Below are 25,247 nucleotides of genomic sequence, written 5' to 3'. Positions count from 1 at the left end.
GGTCCTTGCAGTGGGATCCTTAGCGCTGTCAAGGGGGGGTTAGTAAATATGCAAAGAACCAGTAAATTAAATCAAACTGCCGAACTGTCAATTTCGGGTTAGCATGACTAGTGCATGAAAATGGCATCACTGGAAGGTATCAAGGCTTTGGCGGCCCCCTTATCCCTGGGCTTTTCTGGCATCAGTTCAACTTTGTGTAGAGAGGTGGCTAATTTTGCATGCAAATTTCAGTCAATAAGCTCCAAGCAAGGCGTCCCAGGATATTTCAAAAGGATCTGACAGTAAATTCCCCCTCCTCTCTATCATTCTTGCTCACATTCTTCTTTTGGCTCCTGAATACCAACTAGACAGACAATGAAATTCAATCACCCATTTGCTTACACTTTGCATATGCACGTTGTCCCCTCGATGCTGCGTGCCCCCCACAATTCAGCCAGCCCCATCCTCTCCATTCTAGCGGACTAAAAATAATGAGGGGGGAGGAACAGAGAATAAGTGTGTCTGTGCGGGTGGATGTGTATCATTACCCATCTAGGCTCATGTCCTCCCACTCGTCCTTTGTGGGACTAGGGCTGCGGCCTTGCCAGCTGATGGCTTGATTGGGGCTGACTATTCGTTGGCTGGCCTGACGTAGAAGACTTTGGTGCCTGCTCGTCTTGAATTTGACCTTGTTGCTAATGTTGTTAGCAGTCCCAGCTGGCCTCGTTGGTCCTGCTGCACGATTCCTATAGAAATCCCTGGCTGCTCTGACAATCCCCAGTTCCTGTCTAAGCTTCAGCAACTGATGATGAAGCTTGGTAATCTCTTTTTGAGAAGTGGCCAGCTGGGCTTCTAGAGCCATGATCACACCACCATGTTGTTCCTCCTGGGTGAGGGCCTGGACACGGGCTGCCTCTTCTCGGACAGATTCCTGCATTCTCAGATGATCCATGGAGGCTTGGAGTCTGTGGTATTTGTGGGCTAATTCTTCGTTGGCCCCAAGTAACTGTTCTTTCTCTTCTCTAAGCCTCTCTTTCTGCTCCTCCAGGGACATCATCCTCCACTCCAGATGTTCAATCTGCAACAATCAAGTATAGGGCTTCAGTGGTACAAAATAGTGGTTTTTCCCCTCACCATCCGTTTCTGTTGTTTTTATCACTAGTAATCAAAGTCCTGATAACACTGCTCTTAGATAGCTAGTGAAAATGTCAACATGTCACATCTGATTTACCTTGCTTTGCATTCCTGAAAAATTGTGAGTTAAAGCCAGTTCCTACTTCAACTTTTGACACAGCATACACACATTGTTTTCACTCTCTGCTGACATTTCTCCTAAGTGTGTAATTACAGTTTATATGCTCTAGATAGGGGGGCAAGAAAGGTTATAGACATCCAAATGGCACCCTCTTACCCTGATCTTCTTTAACTAGACAGCAACCAGGAGCACTTAAGTCTTTTTGTTAGATCTTCACTGGAAACTGTTTAAGAGAACAGGGGCTGCCTGCTGGGTTTGTGCCTCCAGGCAATTTTCCCCTTTATTTGGTTCTTACTCTGCCTGCTGGTGAAGCCTGGTATCTTTCAAATTAAATTAGATGGCTATCTCTAGTCTTGATGATTCTCTGTCATGAAGGCAAAACTAATGGAAGCAGTGTGTATATAAAGTGTATATAAAATAAGTGCAAACTTTGAATAGCGTTGGTATAAAATTTAGAATAAACGTCCATTTCTGGAAAACACATGTACTGTTTGTGGCATTTTTTTCCTTTTTGGTAACAATAAAAGGAACAAGTTACTTTCTAGCCAATACTTCACTTGGAAATAACCACAAAAAGGGAAAGGACTGTTAAATTATCCTTGAAAGAGCTGGAGATGGCTCTGTTGGCTTACTTTTATTGGCAATGATACAAAAGACTTAACAATGGTAAAGCACTGTACCTTTTTAAATGACTGTTCCATTTGGCCTGAAGAAAGAGGTTTTTTCAGAGTGCTGCTTTTGACCTGGTGCTCCTCTGCCATTCTGTGAAGCAATTCTGCAAAGAGGAACAAAGCTTGTTATTGTGACACATGGTGTCAAATTCAGGTTGCTCGATCAATAGAATAATAATAAAAGGGTACATTAAATCAATTAACATTAGTAAGGTCTAATTTCTTTTCTGAGGTACATATTCTTTTTTTCCTTCTTTTGTCAATCATATCACAAACGCAGTTTTCATCTGGGTTTGAAATGTTCACCACAAAAACTCACCCTGTTTGGAAAAATCATATCGAATATGATCATTTTTATTCCTGATTAATGAAAAACAAGGTGCTTTATTTCATAGTCTGAATGAAAACAGCAAAACAGCCTTCAAGTGCACACAGTAGTAATGCATACTATGTGGAACCTCCCTCCCGGGATCTTCAACAAACCCAGAGAAGTGCTTGAATCCCTGGTGAACACATAGCCCCAGGCTGCACTGCTTTGTAGTCCACTGTGTTTTCCCAAAGGATTTGTAATCTCTGTTGACAAATATGCTGCTTTATTCAGAGAACTTCAATAATAGCATTGTCAAACTATGATTTAGTCTTTGTAATAATTAAGTTCATGCAAGACTCCAAATAATCAGGAATTTAATGATCAAACATTCATAATCATGCAAGCTTTGTTGTCACTGTTTGACAGTATCTGCCTAATAAAGTACTAGGACCTACTTTGCTCACCTATATGCACAAGGCAACACAAAACAATATAAAACTTTCTGCCTTTCATTCTCTCCTGTTAAACTTTCACAACAAGACGACTAAAATAATTTGTAGTGAGGCTGGAAACATCAAATATTCAGGACCTTAAGGTCAGTTGACTTTGTGGACACTGATGTGGGGAACAAAAAAAGAGGCCACATAAAGAGAATGTAGAAGGAGAGAGGTTTAATGTTGTAAAGAGCTGCTGCTCCCTTGCTTTGCATTGACGTTTTGCCCAGAAAAGTTTGTTACATTGAATTAGCCTGCCCTTTTGTCTTCCTAACATGTCACATTCAATCACACAAAGCACCAAATAGGACAGGAGGGCTGCTGTGTTCACTGGGTACATAACCAGGTTGAGAGACAATTATCAGGCTCTAGCTCTAGTGGCATGGGAGTTGGCACCTCAGCAATACCTTGATAAGAAGACGTGGTGGCTCCCTAGTCACCCACTGTTGAAGGAGGTTCTGGCACTGCCGCATACATTAACGTCCCTCCCATGCCTCCTCATAGGAAGCAGCTCAAAGGCCCCGTTCCTTTCATCTGCTGTCTTTCGTTAGCGTGATCTTGGTGTGAGCTCTAAAACCCTACATCCTTTGAATCAGGTCACAAGGGTTCCGTGGGAATAAATGATGTGGCCACTGACAATTTAATTGAGTTGATTTTGCTTTCCGCTCAGATATAAATTTTAGTGAAAATTCTAATATAGTAAATATTTAAAGTGTAAATAACTTACACTTTAGGAATATGAAATATATATATATATATATATATATATATAACTACATCCTTTTGAGAGAGCTTATTTCCTGGTATTCCTAACAAGACCCTCAGTATGACAGAATCCTGTATTCTAATTAGTGAAATCCTTTCGAACATGCTTGTACCTCCAACACACACTATTGGTGGTTGTAAAGAAAAGGAAAGTGATCTAGAAAAAAATCTGTTATTGAACTGCTTTAATTAAGCCCACTGGTTAAAATGGTCGGAACCTGACAATGTCACAGGTGGGATTCAAAGTGATGTGCATTTGAGAATGATGTATGCAGACAAGTAGGACACTATTTGATCTCCCCATCAATTTGCAAGGAGTTGATCAAGACTTAATTGAGTTGTTGTGTTAATTCCACTGAGAATAGTATTATTAATTCTGCTCATTAATACCCATATCCCAGAGGAGATAGCATAGATTAAAGGTGTTTCTGTGTAGATCAGGCATATTTTTCCACCACTACAGGTGAAACAAGAGTAAACCGTGGTTTTAAAGAATCATGGTCACTTGGTTAGATATTTTTAAGCCACCCTTTCCTACAAACCCCAACATAAACATAACAAGAATAAACAAACATAAAGTATAAAGAGTTCACCTTGGTGTTCATTACTGAGACACATGTGGAGCTCCTTTACTGTGGCCCGATCCATAGAAGCCTGGACTCGCAGCATATCCAGCTCCTCTTCCAAACCAGCTCTGCAAACAAACTCATAGTAAACATTTCTTCACTTCACCTTTATATCAAGTTAAATCTCACATCAACACCACGAACCCCTGCACACCTGATGCATACTTCCATCTTTAAGGTCTGATGCAACATAAGCAATCATCACAGTTAAGACCCACCAACTATATATTATATATATATATATATATATATGTATATATATATAATATATATTAGTGCTGGGCATGTTAACGCGTTAATCGCGCGTTAACGCAATGCTTAATTAATGCAATGCTTAATTAACGCCGTTAATTTTTTTAATCGCGCATTAATTTTTTTTTTTTTTTTTTTTTTGCTGGCTGCTGGCTTTGATGATAGAAACATGGCGTCCATGTCTCCCTTCCCTGCTGCAGCGGTGTGTCTGACGTGATCGGGAGAGAGCGGGTTTATTAAAATAAAGAGATGTTTTCTGTCTGGGACAGGAAGAAGAAAAAAAGAACCGACATTTCTCTTTGTCAAAATACATGCAGATGGACAGAACATCGTAATTTTTGGACAGCAAACGTTTTTATTATTTTTTTTTTAATAAATGTGGTTTTAATTTATGCAAGACTTTTACAAGCGTGCAGCATAAATCGGGTCTTCTTCTACCTCTGGTTCAGTGAATCTTGGTCATAGCGAGATGAAACTTCCAGCTGTGGAATCTGTGAGATAAGAGCTTTCAGTAGAGAAGTCGTTTGTTCGTGTTCATGCCGTGGGGTGGACACGGGGAGACATAATTTGTGTTTACATATTTTTTGGACTTTGTGTAGCTGCTCTTTAAATAATTTGTTGTCTTAACTGTGTTTGTTGGTGAAAGAAATGGTTTTATTGAGCTGGTAGCCGAGATTCTGGACTTTCTGTGGATACCACACATGATTATAGTTACATCTACAGACCTGACGCTACACCCGGAACGAGATGTTAACCCCTTAACTCCCGGTAGCGGAGGCTGAAAATTCAAGTTTAGAGAAATTATAGGCCAGAAATCTGGATAATGAAGCACTGAAGGTGCATGGATGGAAGTTATTGTGCATATTGTGAATATTTCTCTCTCCTCACCATCTAGAAGCTGTGAGATTATAATCCTGCTTTCTGTCTGTTCACCTGATGCTGATATTCATCACATATTGCTCCTTCTGTGTTTAGAAGGAAGCAGCTTCACAGCTTTAAATTCATCCTGCTAACTTTTTACCTTTTAGTTAGTAAATCCTGAACATTTCATCCTTCTTTGTCATAAATATTTGATTTTATAAATATATATGAAGAAATATATTATCTGAAAATTGCTGCTAAACCTGTTTTTGTGTTTAGTGCAGGGGTCTGCAGCCTTTCCAATCCAAAGAGCCATTTTTTCCCTCAGCCAGCTAAATAAAACTACTTTAGAGACGCAAATGTTACAAGACTTTTCAAAAAGGCAAGTTAATATATATTTTTAATGAAGAGCCACCATAGGATGTTTGTGATTTTTGAAGAACCACATTTTTTATTTCCATTTTTAAGGTTTTAAAATAAAGAAAAACATAAAACCTTTATTAAAAAAAAAAGAGGACAGACAGACTTTCTGCTAAGGAATGTAGATATTTGTGGAAAATGATGCAAAAGAAAGGAAAAAAAGTCCATGGTTTCCAACCTAATGTCAAGAAAGATAGATTTAAAAAATATATTTTAGCCATGTATTTAGAGACATTGTGGAAGGTCCAGAGAGACACTTGCAGCTCCAGAGTTGCAGGTTGGAGACCCCTGATGTCGTGTTTGTAAACCAAAACTTACTGCATTTTCTTTTTATAGCTGTAGGCCTTTTTTTAAAGGAAAGAGACATTTTGCGCGTAACGATGCGATTAATTGCGATTAATCGTAGCATGTCATGCGATTAATCGCGATTAAAAAATTTTAATCGCTGCCCAGCACTAATATATATATATATATATATATATATATATATGCTGTCAAAAATAATGCAATAACTGATTATTACAACTAAAGTGATCATCTAATGTAAAAAAGTGAAGAAAAGCTTGTAAAACAAACAGCCACTGATTTATTTTATCAACAGGTGTTCATTTTGGGTGATGCTGCTGTGCGACTTTTATCACTGCTGCACAAACACACTTCAATGATAAAAGGGAAAAACATGTTTTTAGCCAGATCATCAGTTTATCAGAGTTTATAATCAATGTTGGCTGTTTAACTTTAGTCGTCACATCTGGTGGTTTTGTGACAGATATCACCATGGAGATGGTTGGCGAGACGATGATATATGAATTCTGCATTATGATCTAGAACATGGTAGAGATGATTTAGATCAACATACAGGAGTACATTACATGCTGCATTTACTGACCATTGGACATCTGACGTTTACCCAAGGGAAGGTCAGTTAACACAAAATATTTGTAAGCATTGGCTCTTTTTGTTAATACAATATAGTAAAAACAGGCAAATTTCAGGCATTTAAAAACTTGTGAATGAATATATATATATATATATGTATAAAATGCGCTGCACGGCTCACAGCAAGAAGGTCACCGGTTCAAATCTCGGCTGGGGGGAGGTTTGCTTGAGGGCGGTGGCCTTTCTGTGTGGAGTTTGCATGTTGTCCCCGTGTATGTTGCCCTCCCACCGTCCAAAGACATGCATGTAAGGTTAATTGATCTCTTTAAATTCTCCCTAGGAGTGAGTGTGTGTGTGTGAATGGTTGTTTGTCCCCTATGTGTTGGCCCTGCGATGGACTGGTGACCTGTCCAGGGTGTACCCTGCCTTTCACCTGTTAATGCTGGGATAGGCTCCAGCTTACCCGCGACCCTTAATGGACTAAGCGGTTCAGAAAATATATATATATATATATATATATATATATATATATAAAAACACACACACACACAAAGGGTCTTAGTGGAAAGTTTTAAATTTTCCAGAAAACACAGGCTTTACATGAAGTCTTGGGTCTAGAAAGGTTTACCTTTCAAAACACAAGCTCTGTTAAATTTCTTTAAATCTCCAACCTGAGAGCACATTTTACTTGATTCTTATGCACTGGCTTCCTGACCCAAAAGAAAACATGGCATGGTAAGGAAATCAACTAATTAAAATGCTTTTTAACTCATCTGGAAATCAAAGTGACAAGCAACATGAAACACCAAGGTAGAAAAGCGTGCTGTGCTTATGTGTGTGTTTGTGTGTGTGTCTTAACAGACAAACAGGCTGTAAAGTGTGCCCAATTACCTCTCTGCAATTAGTTTGATTCCTGCTAAAGGCTAATTATGTGGAGCCACGCTCTAGACTTTGCACTTTCAAGTTATTATTAGGACCCCAACTGTAGTCTACTGAGGATACATACAAGTCCACTGAGACAACCACACCTGAAACACACACCTAACTTCCCTCCCCTCTGCTCCACAGAGTCTAAGAAAAACACCAGAATCAAGCTCCAGCTACTGTAGTGGCATTCTTTTCTCAGTTAACCTCATTACAAAAGGTAGGTCTTCCTTTTGAAGACCTACCTTTACACTCTATTCTAGTATTAGTATCTAGTTGTTGTAGTAGTAGTAGTAGTAGTAGTAGTAGTATATAGTATCAAGTATTCAGGCAGCAAGAGGACATGGTTACCCTAGAGAACAGATTCAGCTAATAGTTTTATTTTATAGAAATTCCCAGAAAGTTGCATGTGGGGAAAAGCATTGCCATATCAAAAGTAATTAACACAGTAGCACACACAGTCCAGACGCCTGGTACAAAGCTTAAACCAATACACAAACGACTCCCTCCAGGGGTGGGTGAGGAAGTAGATGGATATGTGTCGCATCTTTATAGATTTTTCTCCATAAATGAACTCGGGTCGATGAGGCACCGGCACTGCCTTATGTGTCCAGGCTGTTAATGGGACCAATGAGCTGAAATATGCAGTATGTAGAGAGAGCCAGTTCCATCTCATGTTTCTCTTTTATGCCTTTTCAGATGCTGATAGTATTGATGGTAAACCAAAGTTCATGTGCAAAACATTTGGTTTTGTCAAAGGATAAGCATTGTCCCTCTGATAGCGAGGAGATTGGATTTCATTGCCATAGAGAACTATTGCACCCTTATTAAATAACACACTTCTTACTCTAATAAAAATTTGGTGGCATTTTTTATATTCACAATAGTCATTTTAGGAAAAATTATTTAAAACCATTGTAAAATAATATACATTCAAACATCTTTGGTCCAATGGTCATTTGCATTTTAAAGCAGTTTGTACTAATAGTTATGTTGTTTGCTCCAGCTGATTTAGATTTAAAGTCACATGCAAATGTAATTATATTATTCACCGTGTTAATATGAAGGGGTTCCATGTTGTACCAATGTAAAAGATGCTACAACAAATTATTGTTTGTCAGTTATGGAGAATCATTTAAACTTTTGTTCATGATCCTATCTTTCAGTTTCTTCCTTGCTCTTTTTTGTGTAGATGACAAAAAAACAAAAAAACTGAAAGCTCTGATTTCCTGTTTTGATTCTTTTTCTTTGGAAGTGGAGGAAGTTTGCTGTTTGACTCAAAACATTTTGTGAATATATCATTTGACAAACAGTGGCCAAGTGTTTCCAGCGATTGTGGTTAAGAACATTAGAAAAACTAGTGTAGAGAAAGAAAAAAGCACTACCTCTAGCACTATGTGACAGCACTTGGGTCCAACTGGACTCACAGCAGTCTGACTACCACTTAATTATGATGTCCCATCCTGTTTGTATTCTTGCTTGTGTTGTTCTTATTCTCAGATGTAAGTGCTTTGGAGAAAAGAGTCTGCTAAATGACTGTAGAATAGAATGGAATAGAATAGAATAGAATAGAATAGAATAGAATAGAAAAAAAGTGGCTTTTTTGGGGAGGGGGGGTTTAGAAAACAACGTACGGCTGATCTGGTAGGTAAATCTGATCTACTTGAAGCTATGTTTCAGATCTGCATGATGTTATAGCTGACAGCACTTGAAATATATATTTTTTTCTTTCATATACCAGACCCCCTTTCTGTTAACTATAATTCAATCTAAATGGAGGCATGATTTCCTGGCATACCCTATTTTCACAGAAGAGAAGAGAATAGAATCTTTAAAGCCTCATAACAGGTTTTGTTTTTTTTTTGTTTGTTTTTTAAGTCTAAAAAAAATCAAATGAGGATGACTGGACAATTTTCAGGTCTCTCTTAACCTTAGGTGAAGTGCTAAGTTATTACTCGGCAGGCACATAAGCCAAAGACACTAACTAAAGGCAACTGACAGGGGCTGCATCTGGTAATCATGTAGTCTTCAATGTTACTCTATGTCTTAGGCCGCTCTTTTGGCCCTTTTTTAATAAACATTTTTGGTCTCATGCAGCACTCCAACTTCAGCCCTGAGCCATCTACTCTGTGTCATTTGACCTTGTCTCTACCTGGGCTGCACCAAACACGGTTTAGAACCCAAATAGCTAGCCTTGATCCACAAGGGTGCACAACACATCTTCTGCAGCTATTGTGCTTTCACGTGCCAGCCTCCTCTGTGTTTCGTGCTTTCACATAAAAATGAGACAGGAGAAAAGCGGAGTGTAGAGTGAGTGAGTGAAAAACGCCACTGGCAATTTTGTGATGGGGGAAGGATTTTTGTTTTGCGGGGAGTGTGAGCGGATTCTCCCAAGGTTAAACTCAAGCTACAAGGATGCTCATTCATGGACGATTTGGGTGGATAAGCCACTGTAGTCAGCAGAAATGATGGCTTCTGGAATTCACATGTGATGTATAGTAGCTGAGGGAAGTGCAGCAGCAGGGGCGAACAGCGGGTCTTCAGCATTTTGGGTCTTTAGGAGTAAGATTATTTAGCCATAGGCCAGTGATATGAAAGGTAAATGGGGATTTGTCTTATAGCTACAAGCAGATAGAGCCTCAACTGTCTACTGTTTTGACAGTTTAGCAGCATGATGATGCAGTAACGTATCCAAAATAGAAATCAAACATTATAATGTTTTGCCATATGTATATGAGAAAGAGAGAGAGGGGCACTTCATTCATTAACGTCAATATAAAATTGAGAGGAAATATCACATGAACTTTTCTACTCTGTGTGAATTGTATTTCAGACAGCATCTTTTTGTGTTCTATTCTACCTCTTTGAAGTCACAAGATTTGATGACATACTGAAGTTTAGATCATCATTACTTGCTAAGAGGAAAATATGTTTCTTTTATTTTTTTATTTTTAACATGGTAATACATTTCCCAAATAATTAATGAGGGAAAAACCTTAGTTGTCTAAATTAAAAACATGCATGAAATATCCTGTTTGTATGTATGTGTGTGTGTGGGTTTCCATGTAAAAATATGTCCCTCCTCCAAATAAGTCCTGGTCCAGAGGGCAAAAGACTCTCATTACTTCTAATACCTTTTAGCGAATCAAGATGAAAAGAAAAGAAAGCGCGGAATATGAGGAACATTAGGGCAAACTTTATTAAACTTAATTAGAGTCAACGTCGCTTACTGGGGAGGTTCACGTCCATAATGGTCACACTCTACAGAGGAGCAGTGCAAATGATCTCAAAGGCTTTTTCCCCAGTAATCGCTATCTAATTTATGCTTTGATGTCGTCTGAGTATAGCATCTTAAGTCTGAGGGTGCACTGCATGTGTTGTTTATAGAGCTTAAATAATCCCTGCCTCTTTTTACCAACAGACCTTTAACAACAATTAACAAGCATGGACATGGAGTGCCGCAGACAGATGCATAATGAGGCAGATAAAATGATCCCACTGCGACTTTTCTAGCCCACCCTGTCCATAGTTGCTTTCCAGTAATGTACCACAACTAGAAAGAAATCATCCTTGGTGTCAACTAGTTTATTTGTTTGTGTCTTTTCCTTTAAAAGGCAAAGAGATTTGCAAGAGGTTAAATGTTTAGCTTGTATAGTAGCTGGCTGCTGATGCCACGCTCACTCAGTTCATCATTACAGCATATATTAAGATAGTGTGACACCATAAAAAGAGAGAAAATGGTTTCCTATTGTGATCAAAAACTAAAATCATCTGAGGATCCATGAGAAATTTAATTGGTTTTTGTCTTTCTAATCCATATACTCCAAAGTTAGGCACACTGTAGTCCCAGAAGCATCCCCACTAATGCCCAGAAGAGTCTACTGTACTCTCTCAGAGTATAATGCGTAGAAATATTCTTGTAAAGAAGCCTCCTTTTCCTTTTCTTTGTTACATAAAAGCAAACAAAATATTACAAAATGCTATTCTAAAGTAAGTAGTTATATACAGACAATACTTTAATCAGCCTGCCACCTCTTAACACCCGTGGATAAGCAACTTTAACACTTTAACACTAAGGTTTGAAGAATGGTTTGATGCTCGGCTCCACATGTCACAAAAAAAAAAAACCTTTGCAGCTGCAAAACTACTAGATCTTTCATCAAACACATCTGTTAACACAGGCCTCCTGCATCATAACAGAGATGGGAAAGCCAAGTTGTGCCCAAAAAGAAGTGCTCTTTAAAGGCAACTGGCTGTTTTCATGTCTGCTTGGAGGCAAGGCATGTGTGACATAAATTTTGTCGTTCTCACCATTATGCAAGAGTTTGCCAGGCCCTGACATGTAACTAAGCGGGAGAGGACACTGACAACACATGCATCCAGATCTATCCCCGCTTATGGTTATATGTATATACACACAAAAATGCATCTGCCAATCAGTCCCAATCAGTTTGCACATGAGGTCATAAAAATCATGTAGCCAGCCTTCCAAAAGACTCATTGTGTAGCTACAGCTGGGCAACTGTGTTCTCATTTTTCTTGGTGTATCATTATAGTCCTTATTTTTACCATGTGCCTATGATCTGAGTCTGAGATTAGCTCAACATTAAACATGAAGCTCTTAAGTTCTTGTCTTCACATATCTCAAGTGTAGCAGCTGACTAATTTATACACCTCATCTCACAAGCTAGTCCACTTTCATAATGTTACCAAAGAAATCTTTATGCTAGAAGTTCATGTCATAGATGCATGCTGAACACTTCAAGTGAAAAGTTGTCAAAGAACTATTTTTTGCCCAAGACATCCTTAAGTCATAAAACCAAGCCACAGAGTGTCTGCATATCAGCCAAGAGAGCTGAAAAAACAGGCCTGTTTCCCTTTCTTCTACAATCTCTTATTCAGGTGCAGAGATCAGGGGGTAGAGAGAGCTGGGTTTGATAACTTTTCTAACACTGTGAGGACCCACTGTGCAGGAGTTATCACAGCAATATTCATTGTGGGAAATGGTCATCTGGGCTTCATGACAGTGTATTACAAGTGCAGTTTTCAGAGAAGGTGAGAGGAATCATCTGTGAATGATATTACGACAATGAGGAAAGAAAATGAGAGTTTAAAGAGAGGCGCTCCTTTAAAGGCTGCCACTATGAATTTAAAGCCCTGAATTTCTTAACTGCCAAGAGTTAATTAGTCATTAGTGGATCATTGCAAACACTTATCTAGCATAACCTTCTCAAGCTCAGTTATTACAGAACGGTCAATGAAAAAACAAGCTTTAAACTGCTTGCCCCATGAGTTTTCAATCAGTAACCTTATAGGGACTCCAGCTTTCCTGCAATAGGATATACTCTTTTGAACTTTAAGTTGCTGCTACACAGAAATTGTGTGGTGCAGCTAAGTAAAGTAAACCCTAACAGTAACCCTGACTGTGCTCTGCAGCTAATTTTTAAACAGCAAAAGCAAAGAGTAGAAAAGAGATGGAAAAACTTTGGGTATGCAGTGAAGGGATGAAACCCTGGAATGGAGAGATTTCAAAGGCACAAGTTTAAAGATCGCAGCAAAGTTTACACCAGCCACCCGGGTAAGGACAGGTTCCAGAACCAAGAATGGAAGAAATGAGGTGAAGCTGGTCAGGGGGCACATAAAGGGGATCAACACTAACCCCAACGGACAGGCCAGTTACACAGCTAGGAAGGTAGCCAGCCACTCTCCATCCCTTGTGGTTTTCCTTGCAGGTCAGGTCCAAGGACATGGTGTGTTCACTGTGGTTTGTTCACCTCCACAGGCTCCACCCTTGGACCATCAAGTGCTTGCCTCTGCTCAGTTCTAGTCAGGGCCAGGCAAGCAGGCGGATGGACATCCCTTAACAGGCAGCATCGGCGGCACTAAGGCTGCTAGCCTGTAATTAGTTCGGACAGCTCAGGCTTGGAGAGAGGCAGCCGGGCTATATCATAATGAGCTCAGCTGGGATTAGGAGGACAGGGCAGGGGGTTGAGCAGAGGGGAAAGCAGTGGAGGGGGGCAAGTACCAGAATTCTGGCCTCAACCTACTGCAGCATCACAGAGGGCCGTAGGGAGGCAACTGGGAAGACAAGTAGGAAAAGGGGAAGAGGAGGATGCAGAGGAACAGGATAGCGTAGGAAAGAGGTGAGGAGAGGTTAAGGCAGGGGAAAATAGAGGAGTGGTACACTGTAGCTTTAGGCCACGCTTTGCGTAGCATTAGAGAAAGTGTCAGTGCTTGTGGTACAGGTACGGATTCTTCTCGAAATCAAGCAAGAGAAAGGTTACACTACATCTAGAGAAAAATGAGCGGAAAGGCAGACAAGGAGTGAAGACAAAGTAACAAATATATTAAGCGAAAAGGGAGGGAATGAGGTAAGGGAATGCAAATTACATGAATGGCTAGAGCTGTCCATGTATTTATTTACACCAAAGTTTTAGGCCTTAATTGTGAACATAGACAGGTTTAGTGAACTGACAGTACTTTAACATCCTATAGACTCTGAGTACATCAAGCCTCTTATTGATACTAATGCTAGCAATACAGCAGAACCCCAGTTTGACACATGTTCTATTAAAAATGCAATTATTTCACAAAGACACAGCTAGGGATTTTGATAATGTGATTTCACTTCCTGCAAGTTTATGTGTGTATTTTGGGAAGCCAGTTTTACAAATGAGCAGAGTCTAATGATCTTGCCGTTGCCCCTGCTGGCTGGTAATGATGTAGCGGACTAGACGGATGCTGTGAAACTGGGAAGGGCAAGCTCAAATTTTAACACCCACTAACTAGAAGGGACACTGGGGGTGTGAGTCAGCTTGTGCGTACACACACAGGAAGGAAAAAAATGTCTTAAACAAATTTGCACTTGCAACAAATTATATAGAGCTCATATTTGTTTTTCAGGCAGGTAAATCTGATCTCAGGTTGCTTACTTTTCAATGGAGAGTTTTCTGTTGAGGTTTCTCAAGTAGCCCAGCTCGTTCCACACAGCATCACTGTTCTCTTGCCGTAGCTGCCATGGTTCGGCACGGTGCACCCTTCCACCTGGCCTAGACACATACACACACATGCAAAAGTGTAAATTTAGAGGCAATCAAAGGCAGACAGAAAATAAGCAACTCCACTTGAAACATACACATGGAATGCAAATATATAAGAACAGAAATTAGTTGGTACTGTACACCACCTTGCTACATTTGGCCAATTCACATGGGGATAACGAAGCCCCTTATTCTCACTCTGTTTTTGTTATTCAGCCATATTTAGCAGTATTCAAATGAGCAGCCTTGACTTTGACATTTCAGTGGCAAATCATGTACACGTATGCATGTTTGTTTAAAGCCCAGGGCGCTGCCCGTGTGGCAGGGCAATGGAGCATTCCCTGTGTGCCATGCAAATATAAATAGTGGCAAAAACACACTTGCAAACGAGGTCATTCAAATGTCTACACCTCACTTATGAATACTTAATGACACTTTGTGCTCAGTAGCTACTGCTTCCATTGAACACACACATACATATCCCTGCTGTCCACAACTGAGTCCCTGCACACATGCAACTCACCAATCAGCCGTAGCCCAACACATTCAATTCCAATTAGCTTTTCATTTGAAAACTAAAACAGGATTTAGTGAGAATCCACAAATTGCAAAAGTAGCTGATAAGGAGAGAGTACCATGTGTCTCCCTGTCTCACACACCTGCAACAGTTTCTCATTTTCACTTAATCAATGTTTAAGAGATGTGGAAATTAATTGTGAGGGTCACTACTGTTGTTAAGGGCTCCTTTTCCTGAGGTCATTATTGGCTATGTGGACACTGCCATGCAACACTAATACTGGTTAAACCCTGGTTACCTGGGTGTTTGAGGCTACTGAGGAAGCCAAATGTTTCCATTTAATATTAGAACTGTCACTGTGAGCAATATAAAGCCATTGGACTACTTCATGGTGTATGATAATGACTGTTTATCATTTATATACCATGTGTGGGGTCATGCTTGTTTCCTGAGTTAACATGGATACGCTCACTGTACAGAGAATAAAACACTACCACAAGCAAAAACTGAGGATTGTCATACATTAACAATCTCAGGAGCTATAAAATGAACATTTAAAATGGTAGGAGCTGCAGCCCTGTTTTCATTTTCTTTGTGTAATTTTTAGATATTTAGTGTATCAACTGCAGTCCTTAAGAAATGTATATAAAGCTTTAATAAGTCACAGTAAAACTCTATACATTTTAATTTGTTTACAGTTGGCTTAAAAGCTGTTAAACATGGAGCCAGGAGAGAGCTATCTTCTTCTGGCCTCAGTGCATGCTTCCCTATGGTATCCTAGTTTCCATTATTAAGCAGAAGGAGATAGAGAGAACTTTTTCCACGGTGCTGCAGCTAATTGCTCTGAATCAGGGGGAATCTGTTTATGGGCGCAACTTTGATCAGAGTACGGATGCTTTAATAACCTTTAATTTTATTTGCTCACCCCCATCATCCCCAGTCTGATTAAAAAACTTTTTCCCTTCTCTAATATAAATAAGAAGTTGGCTTTTTCCTCTCTCCTTCATGCCATTTTGAGAAAATTCGGTGATACAGTAATGGTGAATGGCAGGAAGGTGTCAATGGGACTGGCCAACTGTTTACTGACTGAATACTGATGAGCCAATGGATCCTTTGTCTGCTTTGTGATTGGCTGGTATTTGCTCCCAGCTGTTGATATTACTCATCAGCTGGCCATGCAGCAACCAATTGTCAGACAGAAACAAAACCAAACAGTGGGAAAGTAAATGTGTTTTGTGCAGCGTGAAAATGATACAATTCTAAATGCTTGACTCAGTAGTTGCATTCAGTAGCTCTGCTATGCTGCTAGAACATGTTAGCATTTGCCCACTTAGAGGGAAAGAACATTGCAAATGTTATAACAATGCTTTTATCTGTAGGGTATGAGGTATCAGTGGATGCTTTGAATAATAAAATTATATGAATCAAATACTGTGCCCTTCACGCTGAACAGATCTCAATCAAAATGAGCCCTGATGGAAGATAATGAAATGAAATGCCAGATGATAATCTCTGTCGCCATTTTTAAATTTTTTTTTTCATTTAATTTTCATTGGTTTTTAGTGTTTTATTGTGTAGTGTTTTATTTTCAGTTGTGGTGTTTGTTGTTCTATTGTTCAGCACTTTGGGCAACTGCTGTTGCAGAAAATGTGCTATATAAATGAACTTGAACTTTTTGGTTTGTTTTTTTTAAAGACATTGTTACTAACTTTTACAGATGTTTTAAATTAGTTTCAATGTAATATAAACTATTGGAACAGCAGGTGTGAGAAAGAAATGTACCTATGGGTGTATATAAGTAATACGGAAAGCCACAGGAAATCCTTCCTTCTTGTGGCCATCACACTCCTTTACTCTGCACTGAACCAGAAGTCTGAGCCTTAACCTCCTGTAAATATTGTAAATACTGTAAATATTTATCTGTTATTGTCTTTGTTATATTATTTATATTTTATATATCTACTTTTATTTTTCTCATTTCATTATGTTTGATTTTATTTTTTATTTATTTTTATTTAATTTCAGCATTGTATTCTAATTTCACTAATTGCACTGTTATTTCTCTATTTTGTATATCATTTTCCCTCACTGTATCTCATTGTTTAAGGAGCACTGCAATGCAGCAATTTACCTCTGGGATTAATAAAGTATTTCTGATTTTGATTTATATAAGTATAAGAAAGTGGAAGAACAGAGGGCTAATGTTAAATTATTCTTATGATTATGCATTGTCAGAGGAAAGATGGTTAATTTTAAAAAGACTGCAATGCAATGCTGCCTAAAGTCCCAACTTTCTCATGAAGACAAAATAAGGAATAATCATGTGATCTTAGCTTGAGAACTACAAAGGTTTAACTTTTTTCAAAAAGTAATTCAGTTCATGTGGCTAAGGAAAACAAAAGCAAAAACACCACAAATATACCGTATTTTCCAGACTTTAGGTTGAACATATTTCATAGTTTATATGGATGGATGGATGGATAATCCCATTCTGCACATTACAAACTGCAGGTAGTAAAACACACAGCTGAAAACAGTAATCGAGCAGCAGTTGGTGGAGTTGTTCAGAAACAACACTAAGGATAAAGAATTCAAAGGATTCAGTGATGTGGAATGAGACCAGGAGCTTGGTGAAATTGCTTACTGGTAACTTGCTTGTTGGAGTCGTTTGCTTGTTATGTTAACTTAGCCTACTCAGCCTTCCAGGTATGTTCTTTATGCTATTACGAAGCTGAATGTGTTAACGGTTTCCACTACATACATGATTATGGCGCACCATCAGGGCAAAATAAAAGCTGTCATGTTATATTTCATATTGTATGAATGGATGCATAAGAACATAAAGTTTCTATTTGGGCACATTTACAGACCATAATAAGAGTGTGAAATTGTACTTAGTAAATGTGACACTACTCTGCAAATAATGTAATTTTGAAAAACGAACAATGGAGTCTCAACTTCCCGTCCAGGTCTACTATGGCTCGAGAGTGATGGCAAAGAGATGCCAGAGCGGAGTAAAGCTTGTCACATACTCCAAGAGAATTGTTCTTTTTCTCGAGGCTGTTTAAAAAAGTTTGCTTTGGTCTGATTAGTTAACATTCTACAAGAAGCTTCGTCCGTGATGGGGCAGGAATAACTGCAGGGGGGTTGTCTGTGCCTTTATGTGCAATTTACAACAACTGACCCAGTTTATCTCATATTTAACGGGAAAATTCGTTGGTGGCAGGGCAGGGTTGTACACACGGCCGTGTCGGTGGCTTAAAACTGCAGAGAAAGCAAATATCACATCTCAGTTGCAAACTTTAAATATTAAATACTTACAAAGCACAAAATGAACCATTCATGTGGACACTAATACACTATGGACACATGGAACTGCAGCCTTTCTGCAAGCCAATTAAAAAAAAAAAAAAAAAAAACATTACAAGTAAACAGATTTATTTACACATGATCATTAGCAGAGGCCCTCTTTCTTTAGTATTTAGCAATCTCACCAACACCTTTTCATTAGGAATAGTTATTCTTCTTTGAAATGCTTAGAAAATGCACTTTCTAATCTTCACTGCTTTGGCCAAATCTTCCCCTTTATCCTGCTGACGAGGCAGAGGTGTGTCTGTCTGTGCAGGGAGATGAAGATTATGATGAAGATCAAGTGTTTGGTAACACTTCTCTAGAGGGACAGAGAGGAGTTGTAGTGACAGTACACACACAAGGATGGACACACATTATATTATAATTTGGTCCTTCAAACAAAAGGGGAACTAACCCTACCATCCTGCATCTCTCCAAAAAAGCAGCGACACAGCATGGAAGCTACTGGGAGATCCCTAACAAGCTAAAAAGGCAATGAGGCTCAATGCCTCTCCCCACTGACTTGTTAGGGCCCTGATTTCCTCATACTAATGGGAGTATTTAAGTCATTTTCTATTGTCTCTCATTCAGGCTTGCATTACTCCAGTGGATTTAACAGCTATTTAAGTATGTGGCTTATTGCCAAATGAATGCCAAGATCTTAACACTGACTGACTGGCTGGTGCGATGGAAGGCTTTGACTGAAAAGGGCAAAGCTGCCTATTGCATCAATTTCATGTCAAATCATTCATGAAATACAGATACGCTGACACAACAAACTCCTGCTTTTGGCTTTCTGTAGACATTACCAAATGCTTGTTTACCTATTATAGGAACTTTAATGTTCTTTTTTTGTCATAAAATCAAGGTTATTACACAAACCTGGACAAAAGTACACTATTTCACCAGACAGAACATATTTCCGGTAACCTGCTTAAATGTGTAACAGCAGCATTTCTGATGTTAAAGCTCTCTACATCTCTGTCTTTGCTCCCACTGTCTCAGACACATGCTGTTGAGCCGCACTGAGCTAACAGGAGCCAAGTCAAGCCTAGGGCTGAACATGCTCTCTCCCTCACTCCACTTTCACACGGGCTCACACGGCACTGCTGTTTTCTTTAATTAACCCAGAGAGGACCCAACTGACAAAGTTAACACTTTGCTCCCGTATAGCCACCAAACTTATGCATGTTTAGCTGCACAGTAAATATCCTCAATGACGAAGGATTGCCAAAAAATAAATAAATGAGTAAAATACCCACACAAAAGTGGTAAAAGTCAACCAGATGAGAAAGAAAACAAGGCACATATGTTAATGCTATTTTCCAGCATATTTTTTTTTTACTTAAAACCCCTGTGGTTTCTAGTAAAGATAACACATCAAAGTAGGAAATGGCCCTCTTTCCTCCTCCCTCCACAGGCCTTCTCAAACACCTTGCACCCCCAGGACTAGACACCTCCAGTCTTTGGCTCTCACATCTTAATGAACACTGAGGGAGAAGAGACACAGAAGCACATATACACTTGGCAGAAAATGGCCCAAATTGACTGGGCTTAAAACCTCTGTGCTTTTCAAAGGCAAAGGGAGGAATTTCTCCCTCTTTCCCAAATCCAGCGCTCAGGTCTTGTCAGACAACATGTGGAGAGCAATGGGGCCCTAAGACTATTTGCAAGTGGTTTCAGGGGGTTGTAGTGTTTCACATGGGCTTTTAACATGAGGCAAGGTGAGTTATGTGTTCTGAAATGTCTCTTTACTCACTGCTACCGGGTGGAGCTGGAGTTCATTCTAGTTGAACTGTATTTGCACAAGTGTTGTATTTCATGGATTAAATGTGTGTAAACTAACAGGTCCTCAGTATTGTGTGATTTGACAATATGTATACACATTGTTTTCATTTCTTTCTTACAAATAAAACTGTAAAGTGTAAACTGCATACTTACAAGCCATTCGATTTCTCCATGTCTTTCAGCTGATCCCTTATTGTCTTGTAGTTGGTTTGAATCAAACAAAGGCGTTCCCGGCGTTTATTATGAGCCTTTCTCAGCTCTTCATTCTCCTCAATCTGTAAGGAACAGAGACAAAATCTTTCATTCTTAAAAGGTGGGCAATGCAAAAGAAACATCACTGTGAAAAAAATTAAGCATCAAGTATATCATGTATATGAGAAAAGCTGCTTAGCATTCCCACATGGATAAATAGCTTAAAAAAAACAAACAAAACAACCCGTCTTGGTAAGGTATACTTTTGTGAGTGAAATAGGGCACACTTATGTCATACATATAACAGAAATGAATGATAAAGGTTATTACTTGGAGTAAACTTGTATTGAACTGCAGTGACCCTTTCCTCTACGGAATAACTGAACAAATTGCGTCAGTAAAATTCTCTCCACAGCACAGAGCTCCAGATTCCCTCAGGGAAAATATGAGGCTTTCAAGTTGTTCCTGTAATTTTTCACCTGTTTGCATCTCAACTGTTCAACAGCTGAAACATCTCTGCCACACAGAAACCAGAAACAGGTTCAAATTCATTTCTTCTTCTTTCTCTCAGAGAAGTGTTTCCACTCTCACCAGGGTGACTGAGACATTATTAAAAGATGGCATTTATATGACAAGTCAGTGATGCCACACAACACCAAGCAGGCATCCAAACACACAAACGAGCAGAGAAACTCACTCATTGGAGTTCCCAGCTGATGACCAGCATGTGTTAAGATATGAGGATTTTAGTGACAGGTTTGTAGCTGACGTTGTTGTTGACAGCTATTAAAACATTGCAAGATTGGACTCTTTCTTTAAAGGAATAACAGAAGACAAGATATAGATTTTTCTTGTCAGGGGCACTCCTCCTTCCCATCACATTGACCTTAACAGCGAGGGCAATGGAGAAAATACTTTCAACTGGCAGGACAAACAGAGGTGGAAAGAGATCAACAAAGAAATCTAGAAAGTCAGCTCATAAAAATGGAGGAAAGAGAGAGACAGAGAACAGAGAAATGAGAAAGACAGGGAGAGCGCAGCAAAAAGGAAAAGTGAATGGAGGAGTGCAGGACAGGTTTCTGCTTGAGTGGCCAGGGCTAGCGAGAGTTGTCGAGCGCTTTCTGAAGGGAAGGAGCTTGTTTACTGCTGATATGACACAGCTACCCTGCAGAGAGGGAAATGCAAGCCTTCAGCCCTGTTATTATTAACAAGGACAAAGAGAACAGAGAGAGCTCACAAACATGTGCTGGACACACAACAAGCGTACACACACACACACACACACACACACAATGCATATCCGCACTGTCAATGTGACAAGTATGGATTTTCCCTTGTGCGGATTATTCACAGAGGACATCTGCAAGACATCCCTGGCCCTTTCAAGCAGCCCCAGACCTCTCAAAAACAATGCTCTAATGAAAGGGCCAGACTAGAGCAGTGTTAACTAGTGGAACTAGGAGCTAAGGAAGACACAGAAGAGTCGTGGCTGACTGATGGAAGATGGGGGGGGGGGGTTGGAAGAAGCAAGTGGCAGGGCATTAGCCACATCATGGCTTTCCAGGCTCCTCATAGAGCTTCCCTTGGGCAGCCTAGCTCTGGTCATCAGGCCACAGACCCTTGCCCATCGATCAATACGCCCCCTTATGCAGCCAGCATACACATCTGTGGACATTCAAGCTGAAAAATAATTACACAGCAACAGCTACTTCTTACTTGAAAGTGTACTGAAGAAAAAAAAGGAAGCCACTATTAAGAGAATTGTTTGTTTGTTTCCTGTTAGCTGTTAGGGTCAACATGTCAATGTATGGCTGCCAAACCCAATTTGAAAGGGATTCTATTAAAAGAGAAATGGACAGGATAAATGGCACGACTGGGCAGTGCAAAGTACTATGAGAGGCTGAAGGTAAGATCTTGAGTGCAGCTGATAGAGGGCATGCAGCTTACTGCCAGAACCAAAGCAAAAGACAAAACCTCTAAATCATGCTCTGAACTCGTGCCCTCATTAACGTGGTTACAGTTGTCTGTGCATACCTTTGCTAAATGCCCCTCAACTAGTAGACAAGTAAATGGCACCATTAACTAAGACAGTCATGCATGCTGTCTGAATCTATGTTGAGCATTACTGTCTAGGTGTCTGCCAGTGATGTAATTCAGACACTTCAGATCTGACAAGGAAATGATGCCTAATGCGTTCTGGGGATTGTGTTCAAAGAGAGATGACCTTTGCATAATCACTCACTTGCTGGTCAACTGCAGAGATAGAAAAGATGAAGAAAAGCACAAAGGAAGACCACTTTAGTGGAAAGTTCAAATGGAAAAGAAGAATTTGTACTCTCCTTAAAGAAGAAACATAAGTTAGGTATGAACGGTACATTTTTGCTTGCAGTTGATATGTGGTAGATGAAAAAATACATAGGAACAAAGAATCATGTCAGGGGAACGTTACAGAGCACATGAAGGTTAAAAACCTCACCAATAGAGCTGATTTGTTTTTAGGTGGAAAATAACCAGTGTTGTAAATACCTTCTTCACCAAAGCAGCACTTCTCCTGCTGTTTCACTGCCTACGCACACTCTGTCGGCGCACACATGCATGGATGTGTGCACAGAAGACATCATAAAAGAAGGTCATGGAGGAGACAGTGGTAGAAGTGGTCAACTAAACCCTCTGGATATTACAGGAGTAAGTAATAATGTGGTCACGGACACAAGCAGCTCTATTAGTTCTATCTGATGTGAACACATAGATGTCAATGAATGTGCTTATTTAATAAGTATTTCAGTGCCATTGATTATCACTGTGTAACTGCAGGTGAGGAAATGAAAGAAGAAAAAAAGTAGACATTGATGTGAACTGCAAATAACTAACACCCCACAAGTGAGCATCAAAGAGTAAGAGAAATAAAGGAAATTATGAAGAAATTATTGTAAAAAGACAAGAATCCAAAGAAATGTTCATGTACTTTAGCTAGTAGTTACCTTCAACTGCAGCAGTTCCTCAAGGTCTTGAATTCTTTGTTCTGCTCCTTTTCTCCTCCTACTTCCCAGCTTGACACTGCTGGCTGGGGACAAAGACCTGGACCGCTGCACAGGTGTACTCTGGGAGAGGTAAGTAAAGAAGCACTGAGGTGAAAACTTGAGCACACTGCACTTATACAGACCAGCACAAACCCATGCAGCAATTAACATCTGCAGAAAACATTGAGTGAATGCCAATAATGGAATTATCTATGTTCATTCCATTCCCCTCTCACCTTGAGTAAAACGAGAACATTGTCTTGTTTGGTTCACACATATGTACACACAAACAAACATGCTGCCAGAGGAATAAAGCAAGCTGGAGCAGCAGTCCGCTGAAGCTGAAGGGAGGAGGTTCACATTTGTGTGTGTGTGTGTGTGTATGTGTGTGTTTGGAAGCAGAGGTTGCAAGCTGAGAGCAGCAAAGGTTTCTCTCTGCGACTGGCTAATGAGTATGTTCATTTCCATTTACATTGTTTCTTTGACAATAATGATGTCCCATTAGGGGAGACTAAAGGGGCTATAGATTCCAGAATGTGCTGGGCTTCATTACAAGAGGTGGGCAGGGAGGCCGCTCTAATTGCTCTACTAGGGGCCTCCAGGTTACACTTGATAGGACAACTGGAAGAGCTACCGATGGGGTAGGGTGGGTGGGGGTGGGGGGCGTTTGCTTTCCAGCCTCTTCTGTAGAATTAAAAAAAAATGGAGAAATGCTGGGGCCGTGCTGTACAAAAGCAGTGGGAACAATATGCTAGTAGAATATGAATATTAGAGGATAGGAGGCCCCATGCGGTGCCAGGCAGGGCTGACCAGATGGCAAGCTAAAATATGCAATGCGACTAAATGCCCAACAGTCCTTGGGCGGAAGTGGATGAGGAATAAAGTAGGAGGAGGAGACAGAGGTGGTGAGAGTGGAGCGAGCAGGTTAATGATAGGATAGTGAGGCAGCAACAACTACCCTCCAAACATGTGTTTTGATCAGTGTTGGTAAGCCTTATGTTCTAAAGTTGTAAAACTTAAGATTGAATTCCTGATTCAAGGCAACACCTGTTGTTGATGCTGGTGACTTTAAGTGTGTGTAAATTATTCAGGTTGGTTTTCTATTAGAAATCACACACATATAAACCATTAAAGCAACAAATATGTCTCAGGTGTTTACCCAACAACTGAAACTAAAAATGCATGTTGTACATTTTTAACTGATCAACAGAGCATTGTATAACTTTTTACAGAGTTGCCAAACAAAAGCAGGTCACACTGCATCCAGTTATTGATCCTTTTATTTAACAAAATAATATGCAACTAATAACAAAATATTGCAAAAATGACAACATGAAATACTAGCAGGAAATGGATTTTGATGTATGTACAGTCATCCCTGTGAAACCCATTGTAATGGGTCCAAAATGTAAAATGTGAATAAACCAAAGTCTAATAAACGTCTAACAAAGTTTCTTTAAAAAATTGCTTTGTTAACAAAAATGTTATTTGTTTTTTGCCCTTAGTGATCAGATTCTAATTTTACTAAAACAGTATATGTCTTAAAATCAATTCATTTATGTGGATAATTTATATGTATTTAAGAGTGTTTGGGAATGTGTCCTGGGGCTACAGTTGACTCCAGTGACCTGGTGCGCCAGGTTCTGCTAGCATGCCCGCATGGGTGCCAACCATGTGTTCTAGCTCAGCCTTAATGACTCTATGCAACTAATTAGCAGATAGATCTGCATATTCCTGACGAGTGGCAGGCCAACTGGCTTAGACTGTATGTACTGGAGGGAAACACAGACGCCAAAATGGCGATCCAAACCTAAATTTAAAATGAAAGATGACCAGTTATAGACTAACTTACTGAAAACCAACTTTAAGAAGGCTTTTAATGTAGAAATATATATTCTGAAGG

General features: G+C 39.6%; 1 protein-coding gene across 2 annotated transcripts in view; it reads right to left on the bottom strand.

Annotated features, from left to right (window-relative positions):
- Positions 1–25,247, bottom strand: part of cntln (centlein, centrosomal protein) — an 87,730-nt gene that overhangs the window by 36,327 nt on the left and 26,156 nt on the right. For both annotated transcript variants that reach the window (XM_041983866.1, XM_041983867.1), the window contains exons 11-16: positions 23,306–23,425; positions 20,286–20,407; positions 14,369–14,485; positions 4,068–4,168; positions 1,915–2,009; positions 528–1,057 (exon numbers count right to left, since the gene is read on the bottom strand). In XM_041983866.1, the coding sequence (XP_041839800.1) occupies positions 528–1,057; positions 1,915–2,009; positions 4,068–4,168; positions 14,369–14,485; positions 20,286–20,407; positions 23,306–23,425 (1,085 nt within the window). The remainder of the gene's footprint in view (positions 1–527; positions 1,058–1,914; positions 2,010–4,067; positions 4,169–14,368; positions 14,486–20,285; positions 20,408–23,305; positions 23,426–25,247) is intronic.

This window comes from Melanotaenia boesemani, chromosome 4 (genome assembly GCF_017639745.1).
Source record: "Melanotaenia boesemani isolate fMelBoe1 chromosome 4, fMelBoe1.pri, whole genome shotgun sequence".
Lineage (NCBI taxonomy): Eukaryota > Metazoa > Chordata > Actinopteri > Atheriniformes > Melanotaeniidae > Melanotaenia > Melanotaenia boesemani.
This window is presented reverse-complemented; position numbering and strand designations above follow the sequence as displayed.